General features: G+C 41.7%; 1 protein-coding gene across 1 annotated transcript in view; it reads left to right on the top strand.

The window, feature by feature from the left end:
- The window catches only part of actr3 (actin related protein 3), a 44,603-nt gene extending 24,253 nt beyond the window's left edge, over nucleotides 1–20,350 (top strand). Inside the window, exons 6-12 of the mRNA XM_033024634.1 lie at nucleotides 1,690–1,797; nucleotides 5,235–5,378; nucleotides 7,119–7,292; nucleotides 7,390–7,482; nucleotides 16,173–16,298; nucleotides 17,647–17,730; nucleotides 19,062–20,350. Of these exons, the coding sequence (XP_032880525.1) occupies nucleotides 1,690–1,797; nucleotides 5,235–5,378; nucleotides 7,119–7,292; nucleotides 7,390–7,482; nucleotides 16,173–16,298; nucleotides 17,647–17,730; nucleotides 19,062–19,157 (825 nt within the window). The 3' untranslated portion in view covers nucleotides 19,158–20,350. The remainder of the gene's footprint in view (nucleotides 1–1,689; nucleotides 1,798–5,234; nucleotides 5,379–7,118; nucleotides 7,293–7,389; nucleotides 7,483–16,172; nucleotides 16,299–17,646; nucleotides 17,731–19,061) is intronic.
- Nucleotides 20,351–20,704: the final 354 nt, after the last annotated feature.

The raw sequence follows: 20,704 nt of genomic DNA, 5'->3' as shown, positions 1-20,704 counted from the left end.
GGAGGTTGGACTTGTGGATGGAGAGGAGACCGGCTGATGTGGATCTGAGGGACCGTGAGGGTTGGTAGGGGGAGAGGAGGTCAGTGAGATATGGGGGGGCCAGATGGTGGAGGGCTTTGTAGGTGAGGATCAGGATTTTGTAGTTGATCCGGTGGGAGATGGGAAGCCAGTGAAGTTGTTTGAGGACTGGAGTGATGTGATGCCAGGATTTGGTGTGGGTGATGAGTCGGGCGGCTGCGTTCTGGACCAGTTGGAGTCGGTTGATGTAGGTGGAGCTGATGCCAAGGAGAAGTGAGTTGCAGTAGTCCAGTCGGGAGGAGATGAAGGCATGGATGAGTCTTTCAGCAGCGGGAGGTGTGAGAGAGGGTCTGAATTTGGCGATGTTGCGGAGTTGAAAGAAGGAGGTTTTAATGACATGGCGGATGTGAGGCTCAAGGGAGAGGGTGGAATCAAAGATCACGCCAAGGTTGAGGGCCTGGGGAGATGGGGAGACAGTGGTGCCGTCGATGGTGAGAGTGGGGTTATTGATTTTGCTGAGTGTGGCTTTGGAGCCTATGAGGAGGAATTCTGTCTTATCGCTGTTGAGTTTGAGAGACCAAGCGCAGGCTAGGCGACCGTTTCGCAGAACACCTCAGCTCAGTCCGCCTAAACCTAGCTGGTCTCCCGGTTGCTAAACACTTTAACTACCCCTCCCATTCTCATGCAGACCTTTCTGTCCTGGGCCTACTTCACTGTCAGAGTGAGACCCAGCACAAATTGGAGGAATAGCACCTCTTATTTTGCTTGGACAGCTTACACCCCAGTGGTATGAATATTGACTTCTCTAACTTCATTTAACTCTTGCTTCCCTTTTCTCTCCATCCCTTCCTAATTTTCCGACCAGTCTGACTGTCTCCCTGATTGAAATTTTATCTCTGTGTAATAGAAACATAGAAATTAGGTGCAGGAGTAGGCCATTCGGCCCTTCGAGCCTGCACCGCCATTCAATATGATCATGGCTGATCATCCAACTCAGTATCCCGTACCTGCCTTCTCTCCATACCCTCTGCTTTGATACCCAATCTAGCACCCACAGAGGAAATCACATTTATTGACTATTTCTACCCTGTCCTCATATTTACATGATCCATCTCTGACTCTTCCTTTACTGGATCTATCCCCCTCTCAAGGAACAGACGGGCAACTAACATTTTTTTTCAAGCCAACAGATAGGATCTGTCCCATTTGTTGGCAATACCTGTACAATTTTCCACAGAATATGCGAGGTGCCAATGTTGTATCTGTACTATAAAATACACAGGTGGCTCTGGTAGTTTTGCCATTTAACAAGCATGGAGTCCAGTGTTGCAGCTTTATTAGCCTGTAATTTTAAGATTAATTTGGTGTCAGTTCCCAACGTGTCCATATGTACTCTTCAAAGCAAGGTTGATCACTTGGAAGAGTGGTGGATATACTGGACCGTGAGGTTGTTTATAGTAGTGCACATTACTGCTGCTGACATTATCCAATACTTCATGGTACTGTAGGCTGTACATGGAGTGTCGTATAGAGTACTGTGAGGCCTACTTTGCTGTTCAAATTGGAAAATATGAAATTTCTATTCAACCTAAATGAGCAGTTGTTAAATAGTGTGATTCTTTCAAAATATCTTTTACTTTGGAAAGTAACACTAGCTTTCTTTGACTTCAGGCTGTTCTTGCCTTAGCTGCCTCATGGACATCTCGACAGGTTGGTGAGCGGACATTGACTGGAACGGTTATAGATAGTGGAGATGGTGTCACTCATGTCATTCCAGTCGTAAGTATTTTTCACAATATTGTATGATCTGTCTCATGGGTATATATACTGAAGTTGAACTTAATTAGTTTGCTTCAACTGAAGTGGTTGGTGAGTGTGCCGAAATAGAGATGGTTGAAAACTTCAAATTCCTAGGAGTCAATATCATCAACGACATCTCCTAGACCACCCATAATGAAGCAACGACCAAGAAATTATTAACGCCTCTACCTCCTTAGAAGCCTAAGGAAGTTTGGCATGTCCCCTACAACTCCCATTAACCTCTACAGATACACCATAGAAAGCATTTTATCAGGATGCATTACAGCTTGGTTTGGGAACAGTTCCATCCACGACTGCAAAAAATTGCAGCGAATTGTGTACGCAGCCCAATCCATCACACAAACCAACCTCCCTTCCGTCGACTGCATTTATACCTCATGCTGCCTCGGCAAGGCCAGCAGCATAATCAAGGACGAGTTACACCCTGGCCACTCCCTCTATTCCCCTCGCCCATCAGGCAAAAGGTATGGAAGTGTGAAAATGCACACCTCCAGTGCAAGGACAGTTTCTTCCCAGCTGTTATCAGGCAACTGAATCATCCTACCACAACCAGAGAGCAGTGCTGAACTACTATCTACCTCTTTGGTGACCCTTTGATTACCCTTGATTGGATTTTGCTGGCTTTACCTTCCACTGCACATTATTCCCTTACATTATAATAAATGGCTTGATAATTATGTTTTGTCTTTCTGCATGATTGGTTAGCGCACAACAAAAGCTTTTCACTGTACCTCAGTACATGTGACAATACACTAAACTGAAACAAATATATAATTGGAGAAAATTAATGTTTTGAGCATCATTTCCTCGATTTGTTATACTAACAGCCCAATTATACAACGTCAGTCCCGATCTCCATTGCTGTCAGTTTGCAGTTTAGATGTTGTTTATGTGACTTTGTATCTTTCTTCCATGCACACCAGCTTCCTCCCACATCCCAAAGTTGAGTAAGTTGGAAGGTTATTTTTTAAAACGAAATAACCCTACTTTGTAGATGGGTGGTCATATCTGCAGAGTTGTTTGGAATGAGGGGAGAATAAAAGTAGGATTAGTGTAAATGATTGCTGAGTGTAAATTGATGTGGTCTTGGGAGGAAGGGCTCATGTTGAATGGGTTGCAGAGACAAGAAACTGCCAATGCTGGAATCCTGAGATAAACTGCTGGAGGAATTCAGTAGATCAGGCAGAATCGGTAGAGGGAACAGACAGATGATGTTTGTGGTCACCATCCTTCAGACTGAAAGGGGAAGAATGCTGGAAAAAAGAGATGGGACGCCTGGCAAGTAATGAGTGGATACAAATGAGGGGGAGTGATTGGCAGATGGATAGAGTAAGTGACAGGCTAGAGGTGAAAAGATGATAATAGGGTGTCAGATAAGGAAAGACGATTGCATTGTTAGGCCAGAGGGAGGGGTATAGGTGGAAGGGGACAGTAAAGTGGGGGGGGGGGGGGGGGGGGGGGGGTGGGTGGGTGGGTGGGATGGAAGGGAAGGGAACTCTGGGACTCTGGGGTGAAAGATGAACAGGCAGAGGAGGGGTGGGAGGAGGGAAGGGAAGAGGAGCAGCAGCAGCAGCAGCAGGGTGATTAGAGTGACCCATTCCTGTTCTGATTTATCATGTTCTCATGAACCCAACCCGGGTTTTTGCACTCCTCCTAAGCCATGTACCAAGAATTGCAGTAGTTCTCATTTTAGAATAGGATGCGGTTATCCTATGGTCAGAAATTACAACTACACAAATGGGTTTTTCTTTGAGCAGTTAAATAAACGTCAAAATATTTGCTTTGATCTCTACAAAGTAAATTGCCTATTTTAAGAGGAAGGGCAACCAATCTATCACTCAATCTCATGATAATAAACAACAAAAATGTTATGTTTGATAAGTGACGCTCTTATGGTACTAGATGCATGTATCCCTACAAAGAGGAAAAACTGCTGATAGTCAAAGATAGACCACAAATTCAGCTCTTTTTTGCAAATCATTTTGTAACAGCAAAAATAACAAGATGTATATTACCAGACAAAGCTGATCATGAACAACGGCAAATGCAACCAATGGAGTTGCGGATGAGGTCAACCGTCCCTCGAACCACAGGAAATTATATAATTTCCACCAGTAAATCAACCCATGATAGTTCTTGGAATAGCAATATTTTAATATCATCAATACTAATGGGGAACAATTCTTATTTCATTTGTAAGGCAAAAAGGCTGTATAATTTTGGCTAGATCGATGCATTCTGATTTCCAAACAGAATACTGAATGAAAAATTAAGTTTTATTTTATAACATGCAAGTTCAGCTGGCAACACAAGCACTAAAACTAAATTTGAGAAATAAAACAAAGGTGTAGAAATTCAAATCAGTTCTGATTTTCAGTACACAAACCCTTCGGTTTCCATAGAATGCCTTCAATAGAAGGTAAGAGAAAATTGTGCATTCAAAGCATTGTACCTACTATTCAAGTTTAGGCAAAACATCTAAGAACCATGGTTGAAACTTGGACTCTTCCATAGTTAAAGAGCATGAATCTGCTGGTGTTCAAAGTACAGAGCTCACTTCTGGCCCAGTATTCTTCTATTATGAGAAGAAACTGCCTGTTAAGATCCAAAGATGTGCTCAGCCTGATAATCTTGGGTCCATAACCACCCTGTGATGAAAGAACATTCATGGTATTGAAAACCTTAGAGACCATGCATCAGAAGCCCAATGTGAACAGCAAACGAACACCATATATAGGGCGGCATACTGGCACAGTGCTAGTGTTGCTGCCTTACACCACCCGTGGCCTGAGTTTGATCTTGACAACGGGCGCTCTTTGTAAGGATTTTGCAAGTTCTCTCTGACCACAAGCTCTTTCCCCGGTTTTCTCCCACATTCCAAAGACGGCAGGTTTATAGGTTAATTGGCTCATTCAAATGCTCCCTAGTATGCAGGATACAACAAGTGTACGGTGATTGCTGGTCGGCGTGGGCTCGGTAGGCTTGTTTTCACACTGTATCTCTAAACGTAACCATGTGCACCATCACCTATTGTTAGGTAAGAGTCTGTTTCCCCCACATTGACCTCAACTTGCAAAACCAGAATATGAGAGAAGTAATTCACAATCCCAAGCAACCACCCAAGAAGTAAAAATAAGAAATATTTTTGAATGTAGTGATAATATTTAAATGTGGATATACTAGTAAATGTTGGTATACATCTTTAAACTTTGTTCAAAATTAATGACGTCTCCAATGATTTGAAACTGAAGTGGGTGTCATCTCAGAATTCAAAATGTATTATGTTAAAACTGAATTTGTGGCATCTAATAAGATGGGTGTTTTGAATGATCATTGAAATCTTAGTTGCCAGGACTATATCATTTTTTTTAAACCCTCTTCTATCTCTTTTAAAGGCTGAAGGCTATGTGATTGGTAGCTGCATTAAACACATTCCTATTGCTGGCCGTGATATTACATACTTCATCCAGCAACTTTTGCGAGATCGTGAAGTGGGCATACCCCCAGAACAGTCCCTGGAAACAGCGAAGGCTGTAAAGGTACAGTTTTTTTTTTTAAAGAAAGCAAACCTCTGTGTAGTACCCTTAATGCAGTATGACTTTACAAGACAGCTGGGTGTGTATTGACAAAATAAATTACATGAACCGTGGATATTTAAACAAATGTGCATATGTCTGTTCAGCAAAGCAAGTAGTGGAGTAGCTTATTCAATTCAATTCAATTCAATTCAATTTATTGTCATTTGGACCCCTTGAGGTCCAAACGAAATGCCGTTTCTGCAGCCATACATTACAAACAAATAGACCCAAGACACAACATATTTTACATAAACATCCATCACATTGCTGTGATGGAAGGCCAAAAAAACGTCTCTCTCCACTGCACTCCCCCCCCCCCCCCCGATGTCAGAGTCAAAGTCAAAGCCCCCGGCGGGCGATGGCGATTGTCCCGTGGCCATTAACGCCACGCCGGGTGATGCAAGGTCGCACACCGGGTCTTGGTGTTAGAGCCCCCGGCGTGCGCTCGCAGAGACCCGCCGCCATTCCAAGCCACGCGGGGCGGTGCTGTAAGGCCCCGCTCCAGGAGCTATTCAACCCCGCAACTCGGGCGGGAGAAGTCGCCGTTGCGGGAGCCCTGAAAAGCGGTCTCCCTCCAGGTACCCGCGGGCTCCCGGTGCCGTCCGTCAAACCCGCAGTTGCAGCCACCGAATCTCCGGGGGTCGGGCTGCAGCAGCGTCCACCACAGCTCCACCCGCTCTGGACTCGGCCAGCTCCGCGACGGTGAGGTGAGTAGTTGGCACCAGAGTCCCCGGTCTTCCTGTTGGAGGCCGCTCCTCGTTGCAGCCCCAACGACAACGGAGACCCGACAAAGAAAAGGTCGGGTCTCCCGTGCAGGGAGAGATTTAAAAGTTACCCCCAACCCCCCCACACCACCCCCACCCCCCCACACACATACCCCAACAAAAATAACAAAAACTACATAAAAACATAGACATAAAATAATAAAAACGCAGACGGACTGCAGAGGCTGCTGCAGACGAGAGTCGCGCCGCCTACCATTATGCAGATAATGTGAATAATTAACATAATTTTAAAAGTCGGCAATTTTGACAAGCCTTGATTACACGCAAATACAATGTTTTTACAGTCAGTGGCTCATGTATTCATGTTTTTTTAATGTTTTATTCACTAGCCACTTTTGGTTACTGATGCAAGAGCATATTTTTACAATCCAAGTTTGATTTAAGCATCCATTTACATGCGAGTAGAACCTTTGCCTTTTAGTGTCAGAAACCTGGGTTGAATACTGACCTTGGATCGATCTGTATGGAGTTTGCAAGATCAGCCTGTGACCACGTGGGGTTTTTCTGGCTGCTCAGACTTCCTCTCACATACCATGTTCGGTTGGCAGGCTAATTGACCGCTCAGAAGGTGGATGGTGGTATTTGATGGGAATGTGGGGAGAACAAAGTGAGTCAGGGCAGGGTTTGTATAAATGGGTGCTTGAAAGTCAGCTTTAATTCAGTGGGCCAAATAGTCTTGTTCCATGCTCCATCGCTTAGATTCTATCATTTAGGAAACAACATTAAGAATCAATGGGGTACTTATTTTCATTTAAATTTGAATATTTAGTTATGTTTTACATTTGGTGTGTTCTAATATTTAAGGCGGGATATTTAAAATAAGGATTAAAGAAGATTTTGGTGTCAGGTATTTTAAAGATTGACTTTTTTGTAGACTTATATTTGTTTAAACTTGTAACGTTTTATTAAATTAAAGGAACGCTTTAGTTACGTCTGCCCGGACTTGGTAAAAGAGTTCAGCAAATATGACACAGACGCTGCCAAATGGATCAAACAATATACTGGAGTCAATGCCATTTCCAAGAAAGAATTCACCATTGATGTAGGCTATGAACGATTTTTGGGTCCGGAAATTTTTTTTCACCCAGAGGTAACTTTTTAATTGTGCATTGCAGCTTTTCAGCAATTTACTGTGCATGTGTTATCCTCAAACATTAGTAATGGACATTGATTTTCTCTTCGTCTAGTTTGCAAATCCAGATTTCACACAGCCCATTTCAGAAGTAGTTGACGAGGTTATTCAGAACTGCCCTATTGATGTTAGGCGTCCACTTTATAAGGTCAGTGTTCCTATTGTGAACTTTTATGTTGAAATGTTTGGGATGATATATTAACTTTTTGATTATACCCATGATGTTCAATTACTTTGTGAGCATTCATTTAAACAAATGTCAGGGCTGCCAACTCTCACGCATTGAGCGTGAGAATCACGCATTTGGCCAAATTCTCACGATCAACGAAAATTTCAAAACTCATTTCAAGTGCATGGGCCGCGTGTGTTGGAGAGTCAGGGCTAAGGGATGGATGGAAGCAGAAGCAGTGGTGGGGACAGATGCGGACGGGGAGCCGGGGCTGGCGAGTGTTTGCCGGGCTAGCGAGTGTTTGCCGGGCTGGCAAGTCGCCCACTGCAGCTCCAGCCATGGAGCAGCCTCAGGGCCGTCGGAGGCTTGCACTCCGGCCATGGAGCAACCTCAGGGCCGTCTGAAGCATTGCGCCGCTGCTGTGAGAGTCTCTGTGCCGAATTCGCCCAGGTGACCGGCATGGATCAGGCTACGGCTCGGTGCATCCTGGAGGACAACCAGTGGCTGCTGGAAGTAAGTACCAAGCACTGGGTAGAAACGGTGGAAGATAGTGGCCTTCAAATGGGGGTGGTTGGTGAAACCATCCTGCTTGCCTGCTAGATGTTCATTTACTGTAACTGCAGGAAAAATGTTCCAGTGTTGTGGGAGTTCAGAACCAGGGGTCACAGTTTAAGAATAAAGGGTAGGCCAGTTGGGACTGAGATGAGGACAAACTTTCTTCGCGCAGAGATTTGTGAATCTGTGGAATTCTCTGCCACAGGAGGCAGTGGAGGCCAATTCACTGGATGTTTTCAAGAGAGAGTTACATTTAGCTCTTGGGGCTAGTGAAGTCAAGGGCTATGGAGAAAAAACAGTCTCGAAGTGCTGGCTCGAAGGGTTGAATGGCCTATTCTTGCACCTATTTTCTATGGTTCTATGCTTTCCCCTGCACGGGAGACCCGACCTTTTCTTTGTCGGGTCTCCGTTGTCGTTGGGGCTGCAACGTGGAGTGGCCTCCAACAGGAACGACCTGGGGTTCCAGCTGCGGAGCTGCCGACTACTCACCGTCACGGGGCTGGCCGAGTCCGGAGCGGGTGGAGTTGTGGTGGACGCTGCTGCCACCCGACCTCCGGAGATTCGGAGGCTGCAACTGCGGGTTTGGCGGACGGCGGCACCGGGAGCCCGCGGGTCCCTGCTGGGTGACTGCTTTTCGGGGCTTCCGCAACGGCGACTTCTCCCGCCCGAGTTGCGGGGTTGAAGAGCACCTGAGCGGGCCTTACATCACCGCCCCGCGCGGCTTGGAATGGCCGCGGGTCTCTGCGAGTGCACGCCGGGGGCTCTAACACCAAGACCCGGTGTGCGACCTTGCATCACCCGGCGTGGCTTTAATGGCCGCGGGACAATAGCCATCGCCAGCCGGGGGCTTTGACTTTGACTTTGACTCTGACTCTGACATGGGGGGGAGAGTGCAGTGGAGAGATAAGTTTTTTTTGCCTTCCATCACAACGATGTGATGGATGTTTGTGTAAACTGTGTTGTGTCTCGGGTCTTTTTGTTTTGTAATGTATGGCTGCAGAAACGACATTTCGTTTGGACCTCAAGAGGTCCAAATGACAATAAATTGAATTGTATTGTATTGTATTGAGTATATGGCAATAAAACCGACCACTTGATTTTGAAGCATTCTTGCATGGTGGGGGTATAATGTAGTCATAGAGTGATACAAAGTGAAAACAGGCCCTTCGGCGCAACTTGCCAGCTACACTACCTGCTATTGGTCCATATCCCTCCAAACCTGTTCTATCCATGTATCAGTCTAACTGTTTCTTAAATGGTGAGATAGTCCCTACCTCAACTACCTCCTCTGGCAGCTTGTTCCATACACCCACCACCCTTTGTGTGGAAAATGTTACCCCTTAAAAAGTTACCTTAAAAATACTTAAAACAAAAATCATTGAAATCATACTTCTACAATGCACTAAAACATGATTTTAACCATATAACAATTACAGCACGGAAACAGGCCATCTCGACCCCTCTAGTCCGTGCCGAACTAATTTTAATACATCAAATTTTAAAAAGTCCTTACAGTGGCAGATACCGCCACACACAGCCCCCCCTCACCCCCCCCCCCCCCCCCCCCCCCCCCCACTCGGTTGCTCCACTCCCTCGCCGGGTACCCCCAAGGCCAGTGATTAGTGATTGCTCAGCCTCCCACTTTCAAAAACACTCCGTGGCCTCTGGTTCAGACGGGGGCACACAGCCAGATGTGAGCGGGGAACTGAGGCCAATTGTCCTTGATGTCTGGATCCCAATGCTCAGTGTTTCGGAGTTGGCTAATGTTATTGATTTGTAATTAGCCTGCTTTGTAATTAGTTGACAAAACCTTAATTTATTAACCCGGAATATCCAGGGGATGGGATAGGTGTAATATTAAAATGACATGCAATGTGTCAGACTGTCTGTCACAACATACAGCCCCGATAACCCATTATTTCCTTCAGTTAAATATTGGGAGGTAGCACTATTGTCATTTGCCATTCAACTATTATTTTTGTTTACCTCACTGACTATTTCTAACCCCCCCTCCCCCCCCTCCCCAAATTCCTTTGACAAGGTGAATAGAAATGTTCCCAATCTCGCTGTTTTATTAATTGAACACGTAGATGAACATCCTCAAGGATTGTAATCGGATGGAAATGGATTCAGATGTGATGTTTAAGAGCTTGTTCAAAGAAGGGGCATATATTAAAGGAGTGACAGATACTTTTTGGGGAATATGTGAGGAGGTTATTATTTGTCTTTAGTTTTAGCTTGAACCAGGATATCTGAAGATTCAAATTTAATATAGTAATTGTGCTGATACTGACTCCAACCAACCACGTAATGAATATCATCCATTCCGGAGGTTTTATTTTTCTGATGCCATTCACTTGGATTTCAATCACTTCAATGTAAAAGTAATTGGAAATGGGAGGCAATGGAACAAAAATTTGCCCTTGGTACATATTAACTGTAATATAATGTATGCATGTTAGTAGGAGCAATCAAAACAAAGATCTTTTTTATCATTGTTGTGTTATGAATACCACAGAAAATATTATGTACTCAAGATCACATTTAATAGAATAATATTGCTTGGATTTTGCATTTTGGAAAAGTCCCAGCTGAGAGGAAGACAACAAAATACGGAAAATATTAACCATATAACAATTACAGCACGGAAACAGGCCATCTCGGCCCTACAAGTCCGTGCCGAACAATTATTTTCCCTTAGTCCCACCTGCCTGCACTCATACCATAACCCTCCATTCCCTTCTCATCCATATGCCTATCCAATTTATTTTTAAATTATACCATCGAACCTGCCTCCACCACTTCCACTGGAAGCTCATTCCACACCGCTACCACTCTCTGAGTAAAGAAGTTCCCCCTCATGTTACCCCTAAACTTCTGTCCCTTAATTCTGAAGTCATGTCCTCTTGTTTGAATCTTCCCTATTCTCAAAGGGAAAAGCTTGTCCACATCAACTCTGTCTATCCCTCTCATCATTTTAAAGACCTCTATCAAGTCCCTCCTTAACCTTCTGCACTCCAGAGAATAAAGACCTAACTTATTCAACCTTTCTCTGTAACTTAGTTGTTGAAACCCAGGCAACATTCTAGTAAATCTCCTCTATACTCTCTCTAATTTGTTGACATCCTTCCTATAATTGGGCGACCAAAATTGTACACCATACTCCAGATTTGGTCTCACCAATGCCTTGTACAATTTTAACATTACATCCCAGCTTCTATACTCAATGCTCTGATTTATAAAGGCTAGCATACCAAAAGCTTTCTTTACCACCCTATCTATATGAGATTCCACCTTCAAGGAACTATGCACGGTTATTCCCAGATCCCTCTGTTCAACTGTATTCTTCAATTCCCTACCATTTACCATGTACGTCCTATTTTGATTTGTCCTGCCAAGGTGTAGCACCTCACATTTATCAGCATTAAACTCCATCTGCCATCTTTCAGCCCATTCTTCCAATTGGCCTAAATCACTCTGTAGACTTTGGAAATCCTCTTCATTATCCACAACATCCCCTATCTTGGTATCATCTGCATACTTACTAATCCAATTTACCACACCTTCATCCAGATCATTGATGTACATGACAAACAACAAAGGACCCAACACAGATCCCTGAGGCACCCCACTAGTCACCTGCCTCCAACCCGACAAACAGCCATCCACCATTACCCTCTGGCGTCTCCCATTCAGCCACTGTTGAATCCATTGAATTGAATCCTTTATTTGTCATTCAGACCTTTCGGTCTGAACGAAATGCTGTTGCCTGCAGCCATACATGTAATAATAACAAAACACAATAAACACAAATTAACATCCACCACAGTGAGTTCACCAAACACCTCCTCACTGAGGCAAAAGTCTTAGAGTTACTGTCTCGCTCATCTTGCTACTCCTGCATTTATACCCAACAGTTGAACCTTCTTAACCAACCTTCCATGAGGAACTTTGTCAAAGGCCTTACTAAAGTCCATATAGACAACATCCACTGCTTTACCCTCGTCAATTTCCCTAGTAACCTCTTCAAAAAATTCAAGAAGATTAGTCAAACATGACCTTCCAGGCACAAATCCATGTTGACTGTTCCTAATCAGACTCTGTTTATCCAGATGCTTATATATATTATCTCTAAGTATCTTTTCCATTAATTTGCCCACCACTGAAGTCAAACTAACAGGTCTATAATTGCTAGGTTTACTCTTAGAACCCTTTTTAAACAATGGAACAACATGCGCAGTACGCCAATCCTCGGGGACTATTCCCGTTTCTAATGACATTTGAAATATTTCTATCATAGCCCCGGCTATTTCTACACTAATTTCCCTCAATGTCCTAGGGAATATCCTGTCAGGACCTGGAGACTTATCCACTTTTATATTTTTCAAAAGTGTCAGTACTTCTTTTACTTTGAAACTCATAGTATCCATAGCTACTCTACTAGTTTCCCTTACCTCACATAATTCAATATCCTTCTCCTTGGTGAATACCGAAGAAAAGAAATTGTTCAATATCTCCCCCATCTCTTTTGGCTCTGCAGATAGCTGTCCACTCTGTCTCTCCAATGGACCAATGATATCCCTCGTTATCCTTTTGCTATTAATATAGCTGTAGAAACCCTTTGGATTTACTTTCACCTTACTTGCCAAAGCAACCTCATATCTTTTAGCTTTTCTAATTTCTTTCTTAAGATTTTTTTTACATTCTTTATACTCCTCAAGCACCTCATTTACTTCATGCTGCCTATAATTATTGTAGATCTCCCTCTTTTTCCGAACAAGATGTCCAATTTCCCTTGAAAACCAGGGCTCTTTCCAATTTTTACTGTTTCCTTTCAACTGAACAGGAACATAAAGATTCTGTACTCTTAAAATTTCCCCTTTAAATGTCCTCCATTTCTCTTCTACATCCTTCCCATAAAACAAAATGTCCCAGTTCACTCCTTTTATATCATTTCGCATCTCATCAAAGTTAGCCTTTCTCCAATCAAAAATCTCAACCCTAGGTCCAGTTCTGACCCTCTCCATAATTATATTGAAACTAATGGTATTGTGATCACTGGACCCGAAGTGCTCCCCAACGCATACCTCCGCTACCTGTCCCGTCTCATTTCCTAACAGGAGGTCCAGCACTGCCCCTCCTCGAGTAGGTACCTCTATGTATTGCTGCAAAAAACTATCCTGCACACATTTTACAAACTCCAAACCATCCATATTGGGGGTGAAAATGACTTCAGGACAGTTTGTTAGGAAAATGAAGGAAATGGTAACAAAATACTTATACAGCTAAGTGAGTATAATTTTATGGATGAGAAATTGTGTTCAACCAATTGATGACTTCTTTGACAAAGTAACTAGCATGTTAGATAACAAGGAAACCAGTGGGTGTAGCAAATTTTGTTATACAAAATTTTGTCTGTGAAGTGCCCCATAAAAGATTACCGCATTAGATAAGCACCTGTGAACTTGAACGTAATAGGTTAAGTCCAAGAGGTCAGATATGGGGCTTTATGTGTGGGCCAGATATATTGTCAGTGCAGAGGGGCTTGGAGCAAGGCCAAGGGTGCATCCAGAGTCAAGGTCTGAAATAGTACTAGGTGTGCAGTCAAAGCTGGGACAATGGGAGTGTTCAGCACTGGGAACCTAAGCAGATATGATCAGGGTAGAATAGGGGGCCAGGTGTGAGGCTGGACTCGGGGTCAGGAATGAGAGAAGGTATGCAACTGGAGTCAGCGTCAGGAGTAGTACCAGGTGAGCAGTGAGACCCAGGTTGGTCAACATGGGCCAAGTGCTTGATTATAATCTGATTTCCATACATGAATACACTAAGATCATTCATGTGCTGCACCTGTTGATCAGAGCCTGGCTCTACTGTGGAATGTAATCAGGAATGTAATTTAGCCTAACCTTATTCATAGCTAATCCAATTTAAAGCATAAATATTGCATTCAAGTGTAAGTTAAAAGACTCGCTACAGATTGCACAAGATTGCACAATTTAAGCTGAAAATACAAAAGTTCTGTACCGTGGGAGGGGGGACACCCCCCTCGCACACCCTCCCCCTACCCCCCTCGCACACCCTCCCCCCACCCATCGGTCGCTACGCTCCCTCAGGTTTCTCGCAATTTCTCACCTCCAACTCTCACCCAATGTTGGCAGCCCTGAAATGTTGACTGGCTTACGTGCTGTTTTTTTCCAGATTTGTGCAGATTTTCAAGGTGCCATGATATCTATAGTTTTTTTACTGGGTTATTATAATTTTGGCACAGATTAAGGCTGTAATCATGTGGCTACTTTTGCATACTAGTTTATGAAACAGGCCATCTGTAATTAGGACCAGTTTGAATTAAGTTTGCAATGTCTTTCATGATGGCAGTTAGAAAATAGTATTCCCAATAAAACTTAAGTAGGTTGGCCTGGTAGCACTTCAAGTCTGATTATGTAGATCAGTGGTTCCCAACCTTTTTTAACTCATGGCCCCCTTGGTCTCTTTAATTTTTCTGTGGCTGATCCAATCTTGGCTTCAACATCACTTTCTAGCTCGCTGCACCCCTTGCATTCGTGTTGCTTAAATGTCTGTTGATCTCCACTTTGAATACATTCAATGATTTGGGAGAAGAGAATTGCAAAGATTCACAGACTGTGGTGATTTTTTCACCCCCCCTCCCCAAAGTGGATGATCACTTATTCAGAGTCCATGTTCCCAAATTCTAGAAACCTCTATATCCACAAATACCACTACATAATCTTGTAAATTTCAATGAAATCTCTCCTACAGTCCATTGTATAGGCTCAGCCTACTTGTGCTTACAAACCAGGAATCAATTGAGAGACCTGCTCCGCATTACCAACGGAAGTATATAATTCCCTAAAAATGGAGACCAAAACTTTGCAGTACTACTGACATGTCTCTCTAGTGCCATGAAAAGTTTAATCTACTTCATTACTTTTATACTCCATGCCCCTTGCAAATAAGGGCATTCCATTACGCCTTAATTACGTGGTATATCAGCATGTAACTTATTATTGCACACCAAGATATCACAATACTTTTGTACTGAAACATGATGCAGTCTTGCACCATTTAAATATTTTTTTGTTTATTCCTTCTGAAGTAGAAAACATTGTTTTCCAGCATTGTAGTCTTTGTACCCAACCCATTCACTTAATCAAATATATCCCTATGCCTACCCCTACATAGAAAAACACTAAATGCTGAAGTAATTTTGCGATCAGGCAGCATATCTGGAGAATTTTGTTCAGGGTCCTTCTTCTGTCCGATTCCTTTGCAGACTCAGTGTGTCCTTTGTTTCAGATTCGAGTTTCTCACCTTCAGATTGAATTTGAAATCCTGCCATGCTACCATCCAACTCAGTTCTTTTCATCCTGGTGTTTTCTTCAAAAACAAATTTTACACTTAACCAGTTTGTAATCTAAATATATAATCTCTCTGATCTCCTTTTGTACTGAGGTGAATGTCATGTGACCTTGGGTCCTTGATGTTTTTACTCACTTGAAACCTGACAAAATATCATCCATGAAATCTATCAACATATTAATTCAGTCCAAAGCAATTACCCAGACCATGATATTTGCTTTATACATTTAAGGTGTAGTGACCTCCATGGTTCCCATTCAAAAATATTTCTATCATTGAAATTCTGAATTACTTTTACTGTAGTGGTTTCCATCTCCAGTAAAATAGCCCATAGTTGGAATGAACCTATCAGAGGAATCTCTAGACTTATTTAGTCCCTTTCATACATCAATATCATCATGTTTACTACCTTAGAGGGTTACCCCAATATTATATTGTATTTGCAGATTTTGTGTTTTTATACTTGCATACCTGTATTTTATTTGCATATATACTTCTAGGATCCGACTGATATTTACAACTATATCCTTGCGTTCTAAAGTTTTGTCCTATTTTTACAATTTTGTGGGACAAGTTTTAAAATTCACACGTTAATTTTTCCCAGGATGTGGAAGAATTGTTCAGTGGTAAAATTGGTTACTTAAATCTGAATTATGAATTTTGTAATTTCTCATTCAGGTGGTTCAGAACACCAAAGATTTACAGATTAACCTGAAGTAACAAGTTTTGTCTTTCAGAATGTTGTCCTCTCTGGTGGCTCAACTATGTTTAGAGATTTTGGACGTCGTTTACAACGAGACCTAAAGAGGTCAGTAGATGCTCGGCTCAAACTTAGTGAAGAATTGAGTGGTGGAAAACTAAAGGTTTGTGCTTTTTAATTAATTATGTCAAATTGACACATCCAATATCATTCTGAAATGTGTAATACATTTTTAACTTGCCAAATCATTTGTTGAAATTATTTTTAAAACCTATAAACCTTTTCTGCTGCTTATTTTGATTAGCAGGCTACATTGATCAATTGAGTTCATTTCAAAAACAAAACAAGTTAAATTGCAACGTATTATTCTAGAATACTCCTGGGTTAACAAGTTTGGATTCAATATCCACTTTAGAGCTGCTGATAATTCAGTGCGGTAATCAAGGAATGTTGCATTGTCAGATTAAATTTTTTTTAGATTATCATTACAGATTACAGATATTCTTGCCGTTATAGTGAAATTCAGGGCCCTCCAAAGAACATCAAGAGACATTTTTCATTGTCATTCTCAAAGTTCCTCCTATAGCCAACAGCAAAAGCATGATCAAGCCATTTAAGTGGTTCAGTGTGGAACCTGACCGTGGGCAATTTTTCAGTTTGCTTTCATGCATAAAATCAACTGCAATTCAAATGCAACGATTGTTTACTTAGCAGGCCCTGAGAGTTTGATGTTACATTTATAAATAGCAACCTGTTTACTTCCAGGCCAGGAATGTTTTGTTTTAAACTGTTCTTCAATATTTTTTCTGAATGGCCTTTGAAATATGAGTGGTATCGTTTGATTCCTCCTTAGAATTACATTTTTAAATCAGATATCAAGATCACTGGAAATAGCCGGAGTTCCCAGCACTTTGTCTCCTTTTTGTAAATCATCATGTGCAGTTCTTTGTATCTGCATAAGGTCACTGACTCAGACTTTGTTGATTTAAGATCAGAAAAGAGGTGTAGATCTACTGTATAACTCTTATCCACTCTTTGCTCATAACTAGTTATCGTGAACGCATCAGAAGATATTTTTCACTTTATAGCCAGGCATTTCATGCAACTCATTATTTCTAATTTGCATTGCTCACAAGCAGTTGTGATCAACCGTTAATGCAACCAAATTATTGCTGGAATACTTTTAATATTTTTTCAGATGAGATTTTTTTTGTTGCAGACATTGGGTTTATATTAAACTGATATTTTGAGTGTAAAATGCCACATGATGTTTTGCTATTAAGTGAGTAACTTTAAAATAATTGCCAACACTTTAGGAACAGAATTAGCTTGATCTTGGTGGCTTTGGGGGAAAATGTATATTCTAACGCAGCACATGACAGTTGTTACTTGATTACTTGATTTTTATGGTAAAGGGGATCTTTGTTTTTATTTGTGACTTGTTCTTGTCTTCTGCAAAGTGTGAATATTTCTTTAAGGAATATTACAGGTATTAATGTTCTATTTTGTAGCCTAAACCAATTGATGTTCAAGTGATAACACACCACATGCAAAGATATGCAGTTTGGTTTGGAGGGTCAATGCTAGCGTCCACTGTGAGTAAAAGTTTTTGTAAAGTTTATTTCATGTTTATAAGATGGAGAATTGATTTTTCCTTTGTAGAAAAATTGAAAGGCAAAAGTGAGCCAAATTGCTGAAATTTAAAAAAATCTGCTCACGTACTCAACCATCTTTAGTTTAGAGATACTGCATACAAATAGGCCCTTTGGTCCACTGAGTCCACACATGCGCACGCACATACACATGGAATTGATCCCTCCCTTTCTCCCCTTCCCTCCCTCCCTCCCTTCTTTCTCTACTTCCCTCACTCTCTTCTCTCCTTCTCTCCCTCCCTCCCATCACACACACGCGCGCGCGCACACACACACACACACCCACACCCACACCACCCCCCCCCCAATGTGATCAGGGCTGATCATCCCCAATCAGTACCCCTGTTCCTGCCTTCTCCCCATATCCCCTAACTCCACTATCTTTAAGAGCCCTATCTAGCTCTCTCTTGAAAGTATCCAGAGAACCGGCCTCCACCACCCTCTGAGGCAGAGATTTGCACACTCATCACTCTGCGAGAAAATGTCTTTCCTCGTCTCCGTTCTAAATGGCCAACTTAAACTGTTTGGCCCCTGGTTCTGGACTCAAACTATTTGGTCCATTCACTCTCAGGCACTTTTTAAGCGCACATTTTGATTACTTTCCATTCTACCATAGAGATATGAAGTCTATAATAGACTTTATTTGTATTTCTATGATTCTACAGACCTTGGCTGGGAACCTGGGGAACCTGGGAACCTGGGGCTCACCAAAATTGTTCCCAATTGGGCCCCGCTCCTCCTAAGGCCGGCCTTTCCTTCACCGGCACTCACTCCCTCCACTGGCACTGCATGATTAAAACAGTAGCTATTCTGCGTCAGTGCCTAACTGAGACAGTTGCTATTGTGTTTCTAGCATCTTTATCCATTATCATTTTGTCTTATACCATTTCTTTTTTCAGTAATCTCTATCATTCTATCATAAAGCTCTTTTCCTCTTAGCTGTTTTGTCTTAAATTAAGCTCCAGTCTCATGAAAAGTTATTGAAACATCTGTTAACACTACCCCTTTTTAAGATTAATTAATGTAATTGTTTTTTTGGAATTGAATACTCAAATTAGCATGCAGACCCAATGCTTGGCTTTAATTTACAATAATCAAAAAAAAAAAACTGCAGCAATGCATTGACAAATAATCCTACATGACATATGACATGTAGAGGAATGCCAGAAGAAGAAATGAGAACTTTTCTGAAAGGATCGAAAAGCACCTTATCTTATTTCAATAGTTCATTTCTTTTTGCAGCATTAATCTGAGACAATATTTCTTTTTTACAGCCGGAGTTTTACCAGGTATGCCACACCAAAAAAGATTATGAAGAGATTGGCCCCAGCATTTGTCGCCACAACCCTGTCTTTGGAGTCATGTCTTAAGGCTGATCTTGATATTATAAGGGCTGAGGGGAAGCCTTGCTTTTTGGGAGCCTGTTGGGTCTGGATGACTGGTGTTGTGTTATTAAAAATGGCTTGATTTTTAAAACAGATGACCAAACAGTATGTGGTTGGCAAACTTTACAATTGTGTCTTAAAATGGGCTAAATTGTGTTGCCAAAATATGAGCAATTTTTCTTTATATTAAAAATGTTGAACTAATTTGTAAAAAAATATATATCTATGGTGGTTTTGGATCAGATTATGCCCTACAAGTGATACATTTGATGGGAACCAAGACGTGGGATTTGACTGATATTGGAAGGTCAGCTCTACCATACTTGTATTGTACCCACGATGTACAAGAGCTTGTTTATATTTCGTATAGATTTTTTAAAAATACATCTGGTGGGGGGAAAATGAAAAAATTAGGTAACCTATAAAGTAAAATAATGGCAAGAAAATGTATACTTGGTAAAGAGTATGAAGGTACTGATCAATAGGAGTTGCACAAATAATCAAATCTCGGTAACATAAAATGAAATGAGAGAAGTTAATTTCTGAAAACAACAGAAAACATACTTGTTGTTTAGTTAACGTAACAACTTTTACTTTGCCCAAGGATGGAATGGTTTGGCTGTTAGTGTAGTTCATTGATATGTCTGTATACGAGGCTGGTATAATAAACTACCTACATTCATTGAGCTTGGGGCAGACTGAAACATTCCTAACAGGAATTCTAGCACCAAGCAGTAAATTGTGATTTTTTTTTTTTTTTTATTTTGTTTTTAAATTGAGGTCTTATTTGTGTACAATTCTGGTATTTCTATACCCTTCTAAATATATATCCACATTGAATAAGCTCCCAAACAGTTTGTCCAAGTCATGTGACTTTTTTGGTTATTTGTGACTCCAGTCTGTTCCCAAAAGAATAATGAACTGTATCTCCCATAACAAAAATGGCTAACTCCGCAAGTGCTTTGGGAACTATTTCTTACTCAAACTAACAGATGCCTGCTAGTGCTTTCTGAATACTGAATGCATTTTCTTTGTTTCTTGCTGCAAAAAAAAAAAAGACTGTTGGATCAGTATTGTAGTTCTAGAGTCTCATATTGATTTAAACCAAATAATCTAATCAAAGTGGTGTATTTAATGCCTTGCACCATTCCAATAAAGGCAGAAATTTCTTTTTAAAAGTTTTGACTGTGATTGGTTAATTAAAATGGAAACTTCGTAAATCTCTTCAAATGGAAGAAAAAAATGACTAAACCAAGAACTGCAGGTGTTGGAATCCCGAGTAAAACACAGTGTTGAAAGGAGTCAGTGGGTCAGGCGCTCCATACTGATAACTGCAGGGTGGAGGGGAGTGGAAAGCTGGGAACGAGAGGTGGGTGTGGGACAAAGCCTGCAGACTGTGGATACAGATTGGGGGGGGAGATGCTGTTTGGCAGATGGGTAGAGTAAGTAACAAAGGCTTGAGTGGGAAAAAAAACAATGGTGTTGGATGAGGAGTGAAGTGGAGTGAAATATAAAGCCAGAGGAGCATTTGG

Source organism: Amblyraja radiata, chromosome 7 (assembly GCF_010909765.2).
Source record: "Amblyraja radiata isolate CabotCenter1 chromosome 7, sAmbRad1.1.pri, whole genome shotgun sequence".
Taxonomy (NCBI): domain Eukaryota; kingdom Metazoa; phylum Chordata; class Chondrichthyes; order Rajiformes; family Rajidae; genus Amblyraja; species Amblyraja radiata.
The sequence above is the reverse complement of the archived record's forward strand: the minus strand, read 5'-3'. Positions and strand labels throughout refer to the sequence as shown.